Source organism: Watersipora subatra, chromosome 9 (assembly GCF_963576615.1).
Source record: "Watersipora subatra chromosome 9, tzWatSuba1.1, whole genome shotgun sequence".
Classification (NCBI taxonomy): Eukaryota; Metazoa; Bryozoa; class Gymnolaemata; order Cheilostomatida; family Watersiporidae; genus Watersipora; species Watersipora subatra.
The window spans coordinates 38,308,317-38,329,978 of NC_088716.1; the positions used below are offsets into that span (position 1 = coordinate 38,308,317).

Sequence of the window (21,662 nt, forward strand, 5' to 3'; positions counted from 1 at the left end):
GCGCAAAAAAGTGAAAACTTTGATAAAAATTTTGGAGCTATCTTCTCTTGTGCAAAAGCAGTTATTTTCTTTTTTTCAGGGTCTCTTATTATGTTTTAGTTTTGCATTAGACAGTCTTAGTTTCAGATTCTACTTTACATCTTATCTTTTTAAAGGAATTTTGCTAAATTCACTATGATATTTAATCCCATGCATTCCAGTTGCAATGAAACTTGACTGTAACATATATTGTTCTAAAACTAATTCAAACTAATTCAGTTTTTAGAAGTTTTTCATAAGGTATATTCATAAATTAGAAACTTAATTTCACCCTCAATAGCTTGTTAATGGGTAAGTAAAGCAAGAACTAACATTTTGCTAGTTCTAATAAAGTTGCAATAATGATCGGATTGGTATCGAGACTATGCTAGTTTTTAAGTAGAACATAAAAACAACACTTTTAGAATGTATATTAAAGCATCACATGTATTCATGCTGCCAAATATGCTGTTAGAGTCAGAGACCCATTAGTTTAAAAATATAAATGTCAAACACGGGAGATTTGAATACCTGTGACCAAATTTGTTACTAAAACATATCCATTTAGCCAAATCATTGCTACTAAGAGGAAAAACTGGAAAATATAGCAAATGTAGGAGGCCTTTAGATTATAAAAGGTTTCAGATAAGAGGCTTTAATAAAACCATGCAGTAATATTGAACACATCGAGCAGATTGCATATATATTTATCCTGCATTTATCATAATAATGGTCAACAATTCTATTAAAAAAACTTATTCTTATTCAAAATGAAAAAATAAATTTGGCTTCTTAAGCAGCCCCTTCAAGGAGATCAACTTAAAGAAATTGAAAGCTTAAAACAGGCGTATCAAACAAATGGCTAAATTCAGTGCAACAGCGACAAATAAAATATCATTGAAAAACATTGGGTTTGGATAAACTCATGCGAACACCCCAAATAATTCTATTCAATATCAAAGTTTTTTTTCCAGTTCTACTAGCTATAGCAATTGACATGTAGTAAGTACCACAAATTTTCCACAGCATTGCAAAATTTTCAATAGAGTGAATCACTTCTAACATAGATTTGGTAAGCCGCCGTTGTTTACGTCGTGGTGTAACGGTTTTTTGTACAGATGGAGCAAACTATCAAAACAGCCCAAGCAGTTGTCGCATTACTGAAAGATTAAAAATCAAAGTATTCCAAAGCATAGCATAGTACTTTTATCAACAAAAGTGTATTGGCTGATTTACTTCTGTCAAATAAATTTTTAGAACTTTAAATCACAGCTACTACTACAATTGTCCTGCGATGCGTATGAGCGATCCCTGCAGATCAAGTATAATAGGAGAAATTATGGTTACTGTAACCAGAAGCTATGCACATTTGTCGCAATATGATTTTGGCCGGGCATCTCTAAATTCATTGCCAATGGAACATTGCTGTTTGCAGACATGCCCAGTTGCAGAAAGAACTTTAAGGTTGGACGTCATTCCTGTCTCATGGTGGCCTTTTTAGGAATTGAACCTCGACCTCTGTTTGCAGGTCAGGTGTTATAAAACACTATGCCTCCACTGGTAGAGATGCTGCTCTACCTGCAAAGAAAACATTTATTAACCTGTTTATATAGCTGTAAATTAGAAGAATGTTGAACATCAACCCGTTTACAAACTTCCCCAAAATATCAAAGAGGCTTGTATGCTCCATCATATTGTTTCAAAGTGCTTTTGAAATTGGCCAGAATTTTGGCAAGGAGGCTCTTTCAGCAAGTTATATTGGCAGCTCTATTACTTGTAGGTGGCACATAATATGCCTTCTTACTGAAACTCTGCGTAATTATGATTCCCTTAACGAGATTGCAATTCCCAATATGTTAATGTTTTGCCTAAGAATAAAAATCAAATCCAGTAAGTATTTTTTGAAAATTCTTGTTTTGAGGTTGTCGTCAACACAAGTCATTTAGCTCAATCAAAGTGATTACAATAAGGATTACCACCAGAGCTTAGTTTTAAGCTAAACGTTTCGTGTCGAAATAGTAGTTACGAATGATATCATCGACATATAAAATGTATTAAATAGTTGGATTAAAAAAAGCTTTCTCTTAAAAATCAATAATTACAGCTATATTGTTCCTTTCCTCTCTAATCAAAATGCACAAACACAAACAAAAATATTTACATTCAGCCGGTGCTATAATGAAAGCATTGTCGTCTACCCTAAGTAGCAGTTTTTCTGGAAAAAACATTGCCTTACACTGAATTTGAACATGTAACATTCAGCTAGCTAGACTGACACTGTAACAGCTGTGCCAATTGACCGCCTTCTAATATTTTTCAATAATTGCATGTGTAGTTACTACAACTGCCAATCTCTCACATCGCTTTAGACCGCCATGGCACTTTTTGGTACAAGCCAAGCTGAATCAACTCTTGAACTGAGTAAAATTATCAACCGATTAACAGGCAATTTTTTTCCATGCATAGATTGATTATGTAATTGTATAAACAACTCCTTTCATTCAGCTGGCACTTGACACTCTAAGGTTGGTGTGTTTGTGTATCTTGCTAAGAACTGTTTCTCTAATTACATGTTTTTTGTGTGCTTCTGCCTTGCCAATATTTAGGTATTTTATATAATAAAGACATGTAGGTTTAGTCACTACTTACCACACTCCTAACTGGCAATAGTTTGAAACACCAGAATAAGGTTGTAGTCTATAACATTAAGCGATGCTATTTTGATCGAATCATAGGGTGTATTCTTTAAGTACTCTTACTATTGTGAAATGCTCCTTGTGACCTGAAACTAGAAAGTAGCCAATTTTAAAAACCAAAGAAAACTTCATTGAGACGGCTGATCCAGAATAAAAATAAAAATTACTGAAATCAAAATCGGCGCAACAAATTATGTTCGACTGTTCAAATATTGTATTGTAAACGCATTTACATGAATTGTAATAGAAATATACAGTACTAAAATAACTATTCCAGTTGACAAGTCATGAACTGTCTTGAGGCAGGTAGAACCAGAAGGACCTATAGTGCAATTTAAGGGAGTTTACATATGAAGTGTGAAATATATAAAAAGTACATTGAGTCGTCACAATTTTCACATTTTTGGATCAACTGAAATAACAGTAGCTCATGTTGAATCAGCTGAAATAACAGTAGCTCATGTTGGATCAGCTGAAATAACAGTAGCTCATGTTGGATCAGCTGAAATAACAGTAGCTCATGTTGGATCAGCTGAAATAACAGTAGCTCATGTTGGATCAGCTGAAATAACAGTAGCTCATGTTGGATCAGCTGAAATAACAGTAGCTCATGTTGGATCAGCTGAAATAACAGTAGCTCATGTTGGATCAGCTGAAATAACAGTAGCTTATGTTGGATCAGCTGAAATAACAGTAGCTCATGTTGGATCAGCTGAAATAACAGTAGCTCATGTTGGATCAGCTGAAATAACAATAGCTCATGTAGCGCTTTCATTGAATAACAATAAGTTTTAAGTAAAGTAAAATCACTTATTGTAAGCAGATGATATCAGAGCCAAACATGAACGGGCGAGGTCTTCAAACATAATTTTATATCAGTCCAGATTTTATTTGTTTTATTGACACTGATTACACTAAAACTACGTAGTCCTATTTAAACAGTCAGTCATCCAACTTTCAAATCTCACATGGAAGAAACATACATACAGAGTTATTGTTGGAACGCATTTGACCTTTAATACAACTTAATTATCTACAGAAGAAAAAATATAAAACCCTCGTTAAAAGATATGAGGCGTAATGATAAGATATGTCATTAGTTTGGGCCATACTAAAGGTACGGCCACACGTAACGAATTATTCGTTCAATCTGAGCGAATTCACGAAATTCACAGAATTCACAGATTTATTCGACCAAATATCACAAAATTATTTGAGCTGTGCATGCACGCTGAATGCACAGCTGTGCATGCAATTCGTCAACGAAACGCTTTTAATTGGCTAAACGAGTTATTAGCGAGCACGATTCTAGCAGCTTTTGCAATTAGCATAGTCCAAGACACGTTTGACAACACACAATAAAAATGCCAGTGCAATTCAACATAGTATACATGATGCAACTGCTTAGATCGCGCTATTGTTGGTATTGATCATTTGGACACTATGGCTACAAATCGTTTCTTTTTTTAATAATAACAAAATTCTTTTTAGCAGCAAAAGTTCCGTGGTAGAAAGAGTTGCTATCTTTAGCGCAATCAAGTCAGTTGCATCGTATTTACTATGGCAAATTGCCGTAATATTTCTCTTGCATGTCGCCTTATATGCCTCGGACTACATAAATTTTAAAAGCTGTTAGAATCGTGCTCGCTAACCAAAAGCATTAAACTAATACTAAGCATTAAAAAAAGTGACTTCATTAGATATGAGCTCATTAATTTTTTATTCATACTGATCTCAACTCACCACGAAAAGTGAGGTATTATTTATTGCTAATAAAGTTATATAATCTATTATCTACTCAACTATTTGAGAGGAATCAATACATTTTTATCACGTTTCAATTTAGTCTCTGCATTTTTTAGCACAGGACTCAAAACATTCCAATATTTGTCATAAAAATCAGTAGTGCTATAACAATAAATGTCATGCTTTTCATTTTTTGGGGAATTTATCGCTATGGGCTATTAAGCCAAAACTGTGTGTGTGCTGTCCATCAAAGCAAACACAATCTTATTGCTATTGCAATAGTTTCAAACCATTTAAACAATCACATTATTTTCTTTGGTTTTTATCAAATTTGTGCAGTTGTTTTAGAAAGCATGTATCACTTCTAATTTTTAATGATGCCTCAAACATGAAAAGAATAACTTATTTGTACATAGGCTTATAACAAAAGTGTCAAAGCAGTAAAAATCTAGTTAGTTGTGACTTGTGAACAGTTAGCTTCAACTTACTAGGTTAGTTTGCTATCTGATTTCTATAAAGTGTAATGCAGTACCTCAAAAACCTAAAGAGCTTAAATACCAAGTAGAAAATAATTCAAAAACAGAAAAAATAAGCACCTTCCAATAATACAACTATTTAAAACATACGAGAATGGCAGCAATGAACTACCACATTACAAAGACATCTGTTAAAGCCTCCTAAACGTTCCTTTTTTATTGTAAGTTATCAGGAAAGTTGGTCAAGTTTAATTGCCCGACTCTTGGGCAGTTTGGCTTTTTGGGCACCAGGCATGCGTCTTCATATGTCAGACTTAAAATACCTTGCTTTTTGTTTTACTATGGATTCACCGCGTGGAGCCTTAGTACGTTGAGGTTGATGGTTAAAAAATATATCAGCTATTACGAATACGCTGCTGCAATTGAATTAATCGTCAACAAATCTAAAAAAATTATTCTAGTTAAAGTCTACATAAATTATTTGATGACTATTATTGATAATCAAAATAATCAAAATCAAATTAAACTAAAAACTTAAAATCAACAAAATCAATCAACGTTTAAACTATCAGATACTCTAAGCAATTTTTAACAAATATGTTTCAAGATGTTATTTCTTACAGAATTTCTTGCAGACTAAATTTATTCGCTTGCTCTTGTTATAAGTAAGTCAGTAGACAGTTGAAATAAAGTTATCTACCAAATTATAATCTTTAGCAACTGTTTTAGTAAAAGTTATGACTGAAGTTAGTTCAGAATCATTTCATAACGAATAAGCAAGCATGACAAAATTAAAAGTATATTGTTAGGCCTGCAAAATATCCATCAAAAGCTTATACAAAAATATTGTAAGAATTAGTTATATTAACACATCATAGATCTTACTGAAATTCTAAATTACTGGTTTTTATTAAGAAAAGGTATTTTATATAATCATGCCCAGTTCCCAGAGTTAGTTTTATACCCGCTTTGTAAGAATTAATGATTTTGTAAGTAAGAGTTCAGTTGATTGACATCGACACTGACATTGACATCTAGATTGAATGTTTATTTCGCATGTTAGCTGTAGCCATGCGAGTTATTGCTGAACAGAAGTGTTAATGTATTACAGTGCAGAGTAACAGCAACTGCTACGGGTTAAATTGCATTCGTTGTTGTTTGACATTAAGGATGCAAGCATCAAGAGTATGTTAAAACTTCAAAAGTTATACAATAATTCAATGAATTTGAAAATTGGCTAAACGGATAATTTATTGTGAGTTGCATCTCACTCCTTTCTCATAGTTTAGCAGACATTGTATATATTATGCAATACCGAGATATTCTTTAGTATTACCACTCTTACGTGTAAAGCCTATTAACAGACTTCATTCACACAAAGTGTAATCTCCAACATAAATTCTGACAAAACTTTGAAGCAAAAACCTTTGGAACCAAAACAATGCATCAGTCAAGCTTTCAATGAAATAAAATATTAGGGAGGAGAGTCAATGTGCATGCATAGCCATAGCTTTTATTTCCTCAGTATTTTTTGTACATACTGCCTGGCGGAGGTCATCTGTGCACAACGTAATAATGTCATGCTTGTACCGAATATAGCCTGCACTACAATTACTTAAATAAGCGAGTTGAATAAAATGGTAAGATAAATTTTGACAGGATAGAATTACCCAAAAAACTGTTGTTTGCTTTTTTGTTAAGTTTTGTTAAAGTGGTGATCTTGGGCAAGCTAAGCATTACTTAGAATCCAAAAACCAATCACAAGTATTTAAACACACTTCTCTATGAAGGCGTATTCTGAGTTTTGTAATAAAAATCAAAAGTCACTTCTGTGAACAAAGTAAAATACGCAACCGTTTCACCCAATTTGCTCCATTTCACTTATCCTCCATCTTGGCAAGGTTGATGAAACAATATTATCAAGACAATCTTTTTTAAATCTGCCAAAATTGAGAACGATTTTGCTTATGCACCGAGTCTAAATACAATGAATGTACTGGTCAAGTTGACCCCAGATACATTGCGCAATATTGATGGACGTTATACCTTGACAATGCATGCGTCGCTGTTCGAGCTCAGCAAAGTTTTCAATAGTATGTTGCAACAACTTGCAATTGATATGTTGCTTACCTTTTTTTGCTGATGATGTACAGAGAGTAAAGTACAGGAGTAAGTGGCCATCCTATCACTCATGCAGAATTGGGTTTGAACAATGAACCATAATGTGACTAGTATTATAAAAATATCTTTGTTCATAATCTAAAACCAACAAAAAGTATAGCGAATATTTGAATGATACAACATACTTTGTGGCCAACACTAACGCGCAGTTGCAGAACACATGCAGTTCAAGTAGAGAAGAATGCGCATAAGCAGTATGCATGAATTGCTGGGTTTCAGGTGATGCATCATGTAAGTGAGTATGCAGCAGATCACAGGAGGGAATTGTAGTAGGAGTACAGTTGTAGTAACAGAAAATGTCTATTGTACCTTATAAAGTTGTAACGCGCTGCAATGTTACTGCGTACTGAGCTGCAACCACGCAGCACAGTTTTAATGCATCACAACTCTGAACCATTTACACAAATAAAGTCTGATTGGATTACATTTGTCAAGCAGAACTTAATTTGCAAGAGCTTGGTCCAAGTAGTTTAGTGTTATAACTAAAAGTATGAGTTACACTATGGAAAGTTGCTACATTTGATCATAAATTATTAAAACTAAATGCTGCAAAGTAATAACATAAATAAAAATGATCATTTTAATGCGAGTTTAAAGTCTGCAAAGTTCATGCTCCTTGAGACGAGTTAATTTTAAGTTTGGCTAGATGAGAGTGCCTAGGCAAGCATGTGCATTCAGTTAGTTTCTTGAAAAAAACTACCTTAATAGTTTTACGGCTAACCGAGGGTTTCCATCACTTTAGATAATCATGAAAACAGTTTAGCCTAGTTGTGAACTTGGATAAGCAAACTAGAAAAGTTTTCTCTGAACTCAAAGTGATGAAGACCTTAGATGGCAAGAACGTAATTAATTTTCGAGAGCTTTGTTTATAGCAAAGCTATAGCTACTGTTGAAATACCGTAGAACCTTTATTTGAGCGCCATGCGCTCTATTTTTTAATCCTTCTCTCATAGTGGTGCTCAAATAAAAGTGATGTTCAAATAAAGGCGGCGTTCAAATACAGGTTTTACGGTATGTCATGTTGATGCACCTTGCCATGTTTCTGAATGTCAGACCTCACCTATATAATTTATGATAGCTTTTGTAGCAGAAGTTATGCCAGCAGAAAAACAACATACCTGTGTTGCAAGATGGCAACACATTCTAAATAGCAAATGAGCTACTGATATTTTTTCCTTTTATATGTTGAGTAATCTGTGATGCACTCTTGCATGTGTAAAATGGAATGTTGTGATATGGTTACCGAAAATATTTCACAGACCTTAAAAACAATCATCTTTTACAGGATTTGATTCTCTGTAGCAGAAGCCCATGTCTGGCATGAGTTGTTTTTATTTATCAAAACATTTTCATAAATAGATTAAAATGTTGATATCATCTAAAATGTTGCAACTCTTACTGACTATTTATTGAGTAGGACGCACACCTAATATTGATGAAATTATTTGGCAAAAAATTCCTATAAATTTTTTTCAAGCAAATCTTTTTAAAGGGTCACTTACGTCAAATTTTAAAAATGTTAGCAAGAGAGTATATAAAGTTTTTTATCTGTTGAGATTTTGTTTGTTGTCTTAGGTGATCTGACCGCCAGGATGTTTCAAAATAAAAACCGTCTAAACTTGATTGCAATTATAACTCTCAGAAGAAAAGAGCTTCCTTAAAAATTATGTAAATATTCACACTTTTTGTTTGTCTCTCTCTTGTGATGCATTCAGTTATTTTGGCCAAGTTTCAGTGTTATGCATCTCTATTGACATACATTTATTTGTATTTGCTTATGATTGTTGAAACAGAACTTCAAATATATTCTTAGATACAATGCTTTAGATGTTTCACACTATTCAAAGATAGGTTGATTAGAATTTGTCCCATTGTTTACCTCTAAATACTGTGTAAATATATAAGTACCCATTGGTGATGAGACCACATTTTTATTTTTTATAAACAATATGCATGGCAATGGATGTTATTTTTGGGGAAGTCGGGCATGTTCTTTTCTGTTGAGCTTTGTAATTGCAATCGAGTGGTGCTGATTTTAAAGCATACTGTGAGTCAGAACACCTAAAACAGCAAACAATGTTTCAAATGATAGAGAAACATTTATACTTTTTGATCAAATATTTTAACATTTGACAGGAGAAGAGACTTTTTAAAATATTGAACAATGAAGTATGTATAAAATTGGGACTAAGATGTCACTAGCAGCTTCATTACTGTTTAAACCATATTATAATTGATGGCATTGCAAGAAGCACAGAAAATGGTTATATTAAAGTTTAACAAACAGCAAAAAATCATGTGTGTTTAAAAAGCTTGCTAAAAATCATGACAGCTTTGACTATTTTGTATCAGTGGGTTCTAAATACAAGTTGTCTTATCCTGTGTATATGTAACCGCTGCCAACAATGTGCCAGGATGCTTGTTACAGCACTTCATCAGTTCAGCCTTCCTATTAGTAAAGACTTGGCAAACAACAGTAAAATACCATCAAATAAAAACCCCAAACAGTTCAACTTGTAAATGTACAAGAGTGCAAACTTGTAAATTATAGTGTTCTTTCCAGTAGTTAATATGATTATTTGTTTTTGTCTCCTCGCTGGTTCCAACCCATAGTACTAGATTCCTGAGATAGCTGTAGGTCAATGTGAAGAGCTAATCCTACCAGCAGCCTTAATCTTTGTGCTTTTTCTTTAGCAGTCTCTGGTAAGGATAAACTGAACCAGCTAAATTCTAAAAAAAACATATCTCAGCAAATGCATCAAAATATCGCTATTTTACCAAAAATGTCTTTGCAACCTTTTAGTCATTACCTGCTATGAGAAATTTTGTTAAAATTTATGTGTATGTGACACCAACTAAACAAACTGCACATTTATTCACTAATAATAGATTATGAGCAACGCCGATAACTGCCTAAAAGTAACAAACTATTTTTCCTGTAAATATCAGTAAACAATATTGTTTTAGAAATGGTATGCCAGCTATTTTTACAATTAATTTTCTGTAATCAAAATATCATGAAGATGTACGTGTGCCATGACATTTTCCATAAATCAAATTTTTCTGTTGTCATTATTATCAATATTTTTGTCCTTGTTAATTTCCTCAGCTCTTCAGCTGGTGATACGTTGGTATGGGGCTAGGGCCCCTAATCTGGGATATCCAACACTTTTCTCAGTATCCTCGCTGATCCTTGTAGGGCAGAGAATGTCACTCTATTTACTTCCTTCTGCTCTATGTCCAGCAGCTGCATTTGTTCGTGCAGGTTTGCCACTGCTCCCTCCAAGTGCTCCCACGATGATTGGTACTACCATCGGCGATGTTTTTCATATTTTTCTTATCTTTCTTGCCAGGTCTTGATACCTCTCCACTTTCTCTTTCTCTTTTTCTGTTGTAAAGAAAAAGTGAAGAATAATAATAATAATAATAATTATTATTACTATTATTGTTATTGTAATGATTATTATTACTAGTACCCTGACAGTCAACAGTACAGTTACTGTACTTTGAGCGATGGCCATGTGTGCCAATAAAACGCAGAGAATAATTGTATTCACAATTGTTTTACACCCCAAAAAGGCAGCTCATTACTGTGCGGGTTAGAGTAGGTGACTCATATGCTGTCTGCCACTAACCTTTAACCCTGGCTTTAGAGGCACAGACAGACATGGCTCTTATCATAGTAATGATTGAGTTGTGTTTGTTCGCGTTGCTTTTCCTGTCATAAAGCACAAAAATAACTACTACCACAAAGGTTCTGGACATGGTTAAGCTTGTAGATTAACACAGGTAGTTAAAGTTTTGGTCTTTTAAACCATAACTGCCACGCACAACTTTTATCATACTTTCTAGGTAAATCAGACATGCTGATTCCGATTTTGTACTCAAATTAAAGATTGGTCAACTAACCTTCAAACTCATTAAGGATTTTTTAAAGCGTTTCAATATTCGTCTCGAGAACAACACAATCGGCATAATAAGCTCCGCCCATAAGTATGTGATGTAGCCTAGCTTTTAAGGAACGGAAGTTAGGGATGTTTAGTCAGATTTAGAATAATAGAGATGAGTGTCTTAAAACCCATTTTTATCTAAATTCAGCTTGTAAGATTATCTCAGTCTTTTATGAAAGGCAGATAAGCTATTTAAAACTGCTCGTAGCTTGTTACACAATGTTTGATAGGCTGACAAGTGAGCAAAATGAGCTCAAACAGCACGATTTTATTACAAGCTAGCGTTGTTATCACACTTTTTTGAGCCTATTTTTAAATGTGCAATGTTAAATAACTTATCTACCTTTCAGAAAAGACAGATTATCTTACAAGCTGAAGTTAGATAATAATGGGTTTTATGACACTCATCTCTATCCTTCTAAGTCGGACTAAACATCCCTAACTTACCTTCCTAAAAAGCTAGGTTACGCCATGTATTTATGGGTGGAGCTTGTTGTGCCGATCGTGTTGTTTTCGAGACCGGTATTAATACGCTGTAAAAAACATTACTTACCTTCATTACTCTGAAAGTTAATGAACCAATCTTTATTTTGAGTACAAAATTGAAATCAGCGTGTCTGATTTACTTAGTGAATACAATAAAAGTTGTAGGGGACAGTTAGGATTTAAACTGAATGTCATTCATGACTAACGTTGGGCAAAAACTGCTCATTTACCTGAAACAATAGCTCTGATGCTAAAATTTGCTGCTCTTCCTTTGAACATTCTTTAGTCATCTGCTGTCAAGAGGCTCCCCTTTTAGCTAATACAGTCATACTTTGACTTATGAGCTTAATGCGTTTCGAGACTTAGCTCGTATGTCAATTTACTCGCATGTTGGTGCAATTTATTTATATATAGAACAATTAAATATATATTGATTGTTTTTTAGATTCTAAAAATGCAAATAAAACACTCAAAACAAGATATTGTAACAGAAAAAACATGTTGGTTATTGTCCTAACTTACCACATGCTTTCAAAAAGCAACAATAAAAAATAATGCAAGGAAATGTGATTAATTAAAATGTAAAATTAAATACATACAGTAGCAGCTAACGCTAGCATTTGCCAGGGAGGGAGATATAAGTGTTATCCTTTATTACAACAGTTGAATTTGATAAATTTGGATTTTATCAAAGTTTTAAAATAGCAAACTTAAAAGCAAACCTAAAAGCAAACTTTCATTTTTAACTTAACGTAATTAAAATTTCTCCGGCGTTCATAGTTAGAAGTTTCTCGCTGGTTAGCTAATTTTTCCTTTGTTTCGCTTTCACAACTAGCCGGCCGTTTTAAGATAAACCTATCTAAGGATGTTTGCCTTTGTCGCCCTTTTAACGTGTTGCGATTAGGACGAACACTGATGTCATCACAAAGGGTTAATGCACGACCACGAGCCAACTTGTCCGAAAGTCTATTTTTATAATTTTTATAGATAGCACCGGCCTTTTCACATAGGCCTTTTCGCCTTTTAACCACCGGCCTTTTCGCCTTTATTGAAACATCATTTCAGTTACGCTGTCACCGGCCAATTGTTTATCTTTTATCCAATGCCTGAGCAGTCTCTCCGTCAGCGGTCGTGAAGATCGCTGCATCGTTTAGAAACTATGGTTAGTCCTTTTGCAAACTAAATGCCCTGAATATAACCCTTCGGTTTGATAATTATAGATGTATTTCTGTCATATTGCTGAGCTAGATCAATCACGGATACACATTTCGCATATTTTACAATAATTTTCCGTTTAATATCAATTGTTATCATTTGCTTTTTCTTTCCATTATCTTTCATTTTACTGGCAAACTTTCGGTCTACGCACCATACTTTTAATTCACATAATTCTGCACTGAAAATTGCGCACAAAAAACACGGTACAAAAGTATAACCTGAGTAGTAGACAAATACAGAGTAATACTGTTCTCATAAAACACCTATGGTATACTTCGCAACTGACTCACGTGCTCGTATCTCAAACATTGCTCGTATGTTAGTGCTGAAACTTGCTTAAAAGTTGGCTCGTATCTCAAGTTTCTCGTACGTTAGAGCACTCGTAAATTGAAGTATTACTGTAAAGCTATTTAGACATTGCTTCCATCTTCAACCACTTGTCTGTGTAAGCTGAGCTTCTCAAGCCTTTAGTACTGCAAAAAATTAAAAGTAGTTATCAACCAGTTGTAAAAATATCTCATGACTGCAAATTTTTAAAAGGTTTCTTCAATTTTTAAAAGTAACATGCTATTTTACCGTATTTCTTAAAATTTTACCAAGATTTTGTGGACTATAGAACATTAAATAAAAAGGTTTATTTTTAGCATAGTTCTGCATGAACATACTATGTTCGCTTGAGTTTTTTAATCTGTAATTTTTATTTTGGCATTGTTGTAAAGTAATAAAATACATTATAATTTAGTAGCTTTCAGTGCATTTTATAATTTTTAGATAAAATATTAGTTATCCCAGTTGTTTTAGTACCTATCATTTAGTCACTTCTTGCTATAATAATAACCAGTCTGCCAATATCCATATTTTACATGTCGTACAATACTTAAAATACTATGTCTTTTTGCATATTGAGAGAAGGTAGCTGTTTCACACGCAAGTTCAACAAATAGACTAAAGTCATTAAAAGCAACTAATTAGTTTTGTGGGTTTATATTCAAAGAAAACCTTTTTCGTAATTCGATTTATAAATGTTTCATTAGTCTATCACATCCGTTAATAAGAATTTAAAAAAAGATAAACTGTGGTTTGATGCTTGAGAGAAACCTGTCTAAGAGAGTTAGGCTGAGCCATTTAAAACGGGCAAATTTTAAAAAAATCTTATATTGTGGTCGACCAACTTGTCATTTGGCATTCCATGGTTCGAAAAATTATGCAATATCAATCAAATTATGCTTCTTTCAGGAAAATCTTGATATCTTTGCAAATGTAAAATTTTGATGTAAGAAGGCATAACTTTTAACATGCCTATAAATTTTAACTAAGAATTGATTAATTTTGGACATCCAGCAATGAGGAGGTAATTCCAAGTTAGAAACTACCTCTAACAATTTTAAAAGTACATGCAGGGTAGGAAGCGAAATTGTTGCGCCTCCTATTATCGAAGTGCTGTACACATTTTGCATAATTTTGATATATACAAATGCCTCTTATAAGGGAGGCCTCCGATACTACATATTTTGTGTAAATATATAAACTAGCTGTACTACCTGGCATTGCCCGGAGAATAAAAAACCTTTGCACAGAAAATTGATTTGTATTTAACATATAACAATATTTGCCATTCTAACTTTCAAACTACATATTATGAAAAAAGTGTTTTGTGTGGTTGAAATAATTAAAGAGAAGCTAAAAACAACTGTAAAGGTTTTCCAATTTTGTCAAACTGTAACTTTTAAACTTCATATTATGAGAAAAATGTTTTGTGCAGGTCAAATAAATAAAAAAATAAAAAATAAAACAACTTTAAAAGGGTTTAGATGTAAATGTGCCATAATTAGCAAGTAATAGCTAAATTAAGTCGGTTTTGCTACAATTACAATAAAAGATGATTCGGTGAGGATACAATCAATACAAACTGAGAAAAATAATCCTGAATATGTTGAATTAATAATAACAATTCTTGCGTAGAAGGTTACTGTTCCACCAGAAGCTATCTATCAAAACTTTGAATACCATGATACTGGTACCTCTCGATACTGGTGCAAATGTAAAAATGAGATATTGTGCGGTCTTTGTTTGACCAAACGGAGAGAGAATGTCAAGGCTCTTCTTATGAAGATAATATAACTGTCCGCATGAGAAGAATTGGCCTTGACCCCAGATGTAATAGTTGAACCTTACGAAAAATATTTCATAACATGTACATCGTAACATGTGGGCACAATGCTAAAATAATTAGCGTGTGCATACGGTATACGGAATATGATAATAGGATGATGATCAAGATGTCTAATGTAGCTCGGTGGTAAAGCGCCTAGATACATATTTGCGCTTGCGTTTTACGTGAGTTCAAATCCATATGAACATGGAATTTTAATTAGAAGATTTTAGTAGCTATAGCTGGAACTACACACATACCCACACACAAACTTTGAGAAATATATACATGTAGATATATATGAATGAATGAAAGCATAAATTCTGAGCAAAGTAAAAATATATGTGCTTTATATATGTAAAATACTGTACTATAACACATGTATTTATACATATGTATTTATTGGAATGTTTGGTATAGTCTACTAAAGAAAAGCAACTGTATCATTAAAGTTATGATCATGGCAGCCGATACCTGATAAAAGACTACATTTTCAAAAATTATTTAAAGGTGTTTCAACAATTATTAGTCTGAGCCTTCTGCTGAGCAGCTACTAGTAAACTAATTTTTTCTTACATAACTGAAAAGCAATTTCATTTATGCAAGTGATTCATTTACCTCAAAAGTTTCAGCTAGTAAATTACTAAATGAGGTTATTTATGCCTCTCCTCAGCTGTTAATTCTATATAGTGCATGCAAATGGCATTTTATGTTTTTTTTTATTATAGCCTTTCCACAATAGTTGATATCACTAGTGAATAACTTGGCCACCACAAGTACGCTATTTTAATTACTGTGAACTCGTGGTTGTTACCAAACATACTTTTAATGTGATTAATGTTATTGGCAGGGATGAACCTTAAAGAACTTGTAAAGTTTTCCATTTTAACTTACCATTGTGGCAAAAATTACTGCAAAAAAAATATCACTACAAACTTGTAAACCTTTATACGATCATAATATATCATTTAGGAGAGTAATATGTTTTATACAATAATAATGTCTTTAGTCAACTGCAAGTTTTTTCTGTTTTTGTTAAAATCATTATTTTTTTCTATGAACCACATTAATTGCTTGCTACTTTGTGATTCATCTTTTGTAGCTTCATTGCTTTGCGTGGTAAACAGATTCGCAGAACTAAGAATTACAAATTAAAGAAAATGAATAAGGTTCAAAAAGATGACAAACATAGTGTAAATCTTGTTGACCCTATGTTTCAGTAAAGTCCTTACCCGAGCATCATTGTGACAACAGTCATGGCTGTTTGCTGTTTTCCTGTTATACAATGTATATAGTGACGTGTAAAAGTGCAAAGTGCTTGTCACACCCTTTATTTTGCCTCTCAAATTAAATGGGCTCAACTCGAAAAATTATCTAATGAACCTTAATTAAAGAATAAAGAAAGCATAATATTATTATGCTTTATTATTCATCTTGAGGTGTTGACTGATGTTCTAAAAAAAGAATCAAGGAGATTGACCAACCAGAAGCTGAGATATAGCCAGCCAAACACAGGTCTACCAAAAAACAAAACTGTTTTGGTAATCATCAATATATGACGTATGAAATCGACTTGTGTGCCATTGGTCAATTAAGCCAACTAATGCGCTCTCCTATAACAATCACGGCGTTTTAATTGGTTTAATCCCTGGAAGTATAGAACAATCAAATTGGGCCTAACAATCATCGTTCCTAGAATTCCGAACCAGTCCCTCTGACGTGTAGATTAGTTTTGGCATAAAATAATTACACGCATCTATTATTTCGCAACATTTCGCTATCTTGCTAGTTCAGCTCAGTTTTGTTGTTCTCCTACTTAGCTTCCCTATTCAGACTCATCTTTAGCGTTGTTCAGATTTTTTAACTATAGCTAATAAATAGAATCAATTAAATCAATCATCAATCTCGGTTATCATTTGGAATTTTCTACAAATTATATTAGTTACATCATTTATTCTATACGCAGTTATATTATTATTTTGTATAATATGCATTATGAATATTATATAAATCATAAAAAATAATCATAGATAAGATAATAGATCAATAGAAAAATCAAAGCAAAAGTTATCGTTTTCTTTTCTTATAGCAAGAGCAGCACGGTCAAGTTGGTCTTTTTAAGATTATGGCTGTAGTGAACTTCGAGTCTGTTAATAGTGACGATAATCATGAAAATCAACTGAATGCTGCAGTAGATACACAGTAGAAAAATGATGAAGGAACAAAAAGTCCCATTCCTATTTCTTATTGTAAACAAACTGCAACTCGCGGATATCGCATATAGACTATACACGCGCCGTTCGTTGAACATATGATCTTCGGAGCATATCCGTGGAGATCGAGTTAAAATTTGAAGCACAATAGTCAAAATCTGCTCTTCTGCTTTAAAAAATCATGGCGAGGAGTTGTGGGCAAATGCCTTTACCACACAATGTTTGGATGATTTTCCTGAGAAACCAGAGCTAGTATGTAAATTATTTACTATCGCGAGAAGCGTTTCACATCTCGTAGCCAAAGCAATCATTATACATAACGGCGGTAAGGGTGCGCAACTCCGGCACATGACCATTAAGTCGATTTTATACGTCACAGTTTTCGGGATTTTTGAAGGGTTTTCCTCTGATTCTTTATTAGGTAGACCTGTGTTTGGCTGTTTATATCTCAGCTTCTAGTGGGTCAATCTCCTTGATTCTTTTTTTAGAACATCAGTCAACACCTCAAGATAACTAATAAAGCATAATAATATTATGCTTTTTCTATTCTTTAAGAAAACAGAAACATGCTTTTAATGAAAAACAACTTCATTAGATATAAGTTGAGATCAATTTCCGTTTAACAGATTTTTACTCTACATAGGAAGATGAAGAGTGCTGATTTTGAACAAACGTGAAAATTAAGGTATTCCCGTACCTGCAAATATTGCTTTGAAATTTGGTCACAAACACTTTAGTTGGTAACCAATCAGTATAGCTGTCATACAGTTATAAAATTTCAAGCAATTTATTAAAATTGATTGTTGTGGATTGTTAGATTTTAAAGGAGTTTTCCAATAAATTTTTATTGGTTTGTCTAAGAGGCGTTTAGATACTACAGAAATTTAGTTTTATTATATCTTAGAATTAGTTGATGATAGTTTTGACAGACCTAAAATGGCTCTGTAAGATATCAACATATCTCAAAGAAGAAGAACGATTTATTTTGAGTTATTTATCAGTGTTGACTTGAATATGTCAGTCCTATAGCGACCGTGGCCACTAGATATTTATTTGGCAACTATTATCTTGCTATAACAGCGTCGCGTTGTGGTAGCATTTCCAGGAAAGCCACTCACTTACGCAAACCGTGAAATGTTTAATTTTTTGTTTATATTGACAGTCATTGCTGACATGCATTGCTATGAACTCTGTTTAAAATGAAAAATCTCATCATATGCCTGCCTTCAAAGTTTGTTCTCGATACCAATGTTATTATACATCTGTCTGTGAACTGTAATCGTGTCATTTGTGCCTAAAAGATAAAACGTATATTTTTGGCTAATGTTGTGTGTCACATATACCAAGTTTATGTTAATGCTTTGACATCGATCATACTATAGTTTTTATATAAAAGAAGCATTTTTAGCTATATATAGTCAGTCTTTTACATGTGATTGCGATATGCAAAGCGTACATTACTCAAATATCTTATTTTGTTTAGTCTAACGTGAAAGTCTTTTTTGCTCAAAACTTTACACCTAACCCATAAGTGTGAGACCAGAAAACCCACATAACTCTTTGGAGAAAGACTAAGTCCAATTAAAGCATTCTAGTACAACTCTACTCCAGAATGTGAAAACATGCAAACCTGAATAACTATTATAGGCAGTCGCATTACTCGAAGATCTCACCATATGTTTGCTGATGGATGTAACTAAGAGCATTTTAACTGCCATCCTGATATGTCAAACTTGTTGAAAAATACAATTTTCTTTAATGCTAAGCATACCACAAAACAGTTTTTAAATTAATGTAAAATATTTATGCTAAACAAGAAAGTCAGCTAATTCTTTTTAGCAACATAAATGCTCTCATCTTAAGCATCGTTTCTTCTGTGTAGTATCCTCACATACATGTACATACATGACAAACAAGGGAGCATTCTCACATACGCAAAGTGACATACATCCAAAAATTATCTTGCAGTGAGCATATTGAATTATTTTTCTACCTTGTCTGGCTATTGTCTCTTACCATCTACCAATAGATCAGCTTCAGAAAACAGCAACTATAAAAAACCAGAATCTAGCCCGACTAAAAATTGAGATTTGTGTTTTGTAACATACATGTAGGTATATATCTTATTTAATGACTTAGCACTTGGCACTGTAGACAGATTTTAATTGTAATCGTGGAATTTTTAGATGCTTCAGATAATTCATATCGGTGCTAGCTGTCAAGGTTTAGCAATTTGTGGACATCCTGGTATGAACCAATAATTGGCATGCTAAAGATGTAACAGTAATGTTGTAATCATGATGTTAAGATAATCTTTACAGTAAACATTCCTTGATAACACACCCGTGCCAACAGATTCACTTCTACAATAGCACAAAATCTCATCTTCATCTCACACTGTTTCTATGAGAACCTTAAAGGGCGTCCCAAACACCAACTCTAGGATAATTCACATAATTAGTAAATTCTTACGCAGATTGCCCCAACTGAACGTTTCCATAAAATTATCTCCAAAATACAAGCCTTTTCGTCTATTTGAAGCTATTGTTGAAGATTGGGAAAAAATTACATCAAACAAGGTTTGAACTGGCAGCAGTCTGCTTGGCAGCTAGGTACACTAAACTCAAAACTAATTGTTCATATTCCAACATTTTAGAACAGTTATGTACATACCTATTCTCTGTGCTTTATTGTCACACCCGAGGATACCTCACAGCACACTGAGGATACCTCACAGCACACTGAGGATACCTCACAGCCAACTGAGGATACCTCACAGCACACTGAGGATACCTCACAGCACACTGAGGATCCCTCACAGCACACTGAGGATACCTCACAGCATACTGAGGATACCTCACAGCACACTGAGGATACCTCACAGCACACTGAGGATCATTCACAGCACACTGAGGATACCTCACAGCACACTGAGGATACCTCACAGCATACTGAGGATACCTCACAGCACACTGAGGATACCTCACAGCACACTGAGGATCCCTCACAGCACACTGAGGATACCTCACAGCACACTGAGGATACCTCACAGCACACTGAGGATACCTCACAGCACACTGAGGATACCTCACAGCACACTGAGGATACCTCACAGCACACTGAGGATACCTCACAGCACACTGAGGATACCTCACAGCACACTGAGGATACCTCACAGCACACTGAGGATACCTCACAGCACACTGAGGATACCTCACAGCACACTGAGGATACCTCACAGCACACTGAGGATACCTCACAGCACACTGAGGATACCTCACAGCACACTGAGGATACCTCACAGCACACTGAGGATACCTCACAGCACACAGAGCTGTCAGGGTACAAGTAACAAGTAATAAGACTAACTATTAATACTTTGAATAAAATTTTTGCAAGTTTTGGTATTTGCAAAAATTTCTATTCCCTTATAAAATGTTGGCTAACATTAATAAAGTCTGCATTCTACACACAAGGCAACTATCAACCATTTTAAACTGATAGATTAAAAGTTCACTAGTAGAGGATTTCGGAAAAAAACTTTCGTCTCACATGGCATTTTTTCGGAGCACTCCAATCTGGGTCAATTTGAAGTAGTCCGTTTAACACTGGTTTAAGCGAGTCAGCAGATTTTGTTAAATGATAATAGCATAATTTGGTGTCTATTGTTTGCAACTACAAGCTAATTGCTACCTGTACACTACAGAGGTAAGAATATGATAGGCGTTTCTCTATCATCTTTGGCTAAAAATCAATAGTATACGAAGCGATGCTATCTGGAATCGATTTATAATGGTAATGAATTTTATAAAATTTCAATTGATGTAAAATTTATCAAACTGAAAGTTATGAGATGCATCGATTTGACAGGAAACGTAAAAATGAATTGGATAGAGTTATATGTATACTAATAAACTTCACTTTGTCATTGTGTGTCTGTTAGTTCACATAATTTTTTACATTTTTAGCTCATTTTATCCAAACTTGGCATGCATCTTCTGCCAGGCCACCAAATCGTTTGGTTTCAAAACTCTGTTTGGTTGCAGAAAACCACTTTCTTTAACACTCACAGACAGGCTATTTGCTACCTGAGCCAGATCAACAGGGATCGCTGAGCTCAGGCCTAAGTGAGAGGGGAAAGCAGAAAATACTGGGACCGACGCTAGGATCGAGCCAAGCCTCGACTCGGCAGACGACATGGCTCTCATTAGAGCCGCGGTTTGGTCGAATAGTCAGTCACCGAGTCGACCCTCCAATTGAGGAGCAGGGTTTGCCATCATACAAAGACCATATAGGACAACGCGGAAGTGGCGAAAGGTGAGCTCCTGGAGATCTCAAATCGTTCAGCTTACTGTTTGTTTATTGCATCTTTAAACTGTTTCAATAAGTATATATTTGAGAAATGTATGCTTATTGCCTTTTACTCAATTAGTTTGTTTTTTGTGGAGCAGTAAAGGAACCTGACAGTTTTTTCTATAAATAAATGAAATCTCAAGCATGGCTAGACACGCTGCTAGTTATTACTA

General features: G+C 34.1%; 1 protein-coding gene across 1 annotated transcript; it reads left to right on the forward strand.

Annotated features, from left to right (window-relative positions):
• Window positions 1-1,455: 1,455 nt before the first annotated feature.
• On the forward strand, window positions 1,456-20,488 carry LOC137405040 (uncharacterized). Its single transcript, XM_068091265.1, has 3 exons — window positions 1,456-1,546; window positions 3,217-3,446; window positions 19,793-20,488. The coding sequence occupies exons 1-3, from the start codon at window positions 1,456-1,458 to the stop codon at window positions 20,486-20,488; spliced, it is 1,017 nt and encodes a 338-aa protein (XP_067947366.1).
• The last annotated feature ends 1,174 nt before the right edge of the window (window positions 20,489-21,662 follow it).

Excerpts from the sequence above, each read along its gene's own strand:
- LOC137405040 (XM_068091265.1), top strand. The coding sequence starts at position 1,456 with ATGCCCAGTTGCAGAAAGAACTTTAAGGTTGGACGTCATTCCTGTCTC. Across the intron at positions 1,547-3,216 it reads ACCTCGACCTCTGTTTGCAG|CTGAAATAACAGTAGCTCAT; the intron begins GTCAGGTGTTAT and ends ATGTTGGATCAG. Across the intron at positions 3,447-19,792 it reads CTGAAATAACAGTAGCTCAT|AACAGTTATGTACATACCTA; the intron begins GTTGGATCAGCT and ends CCAACATTTTAG.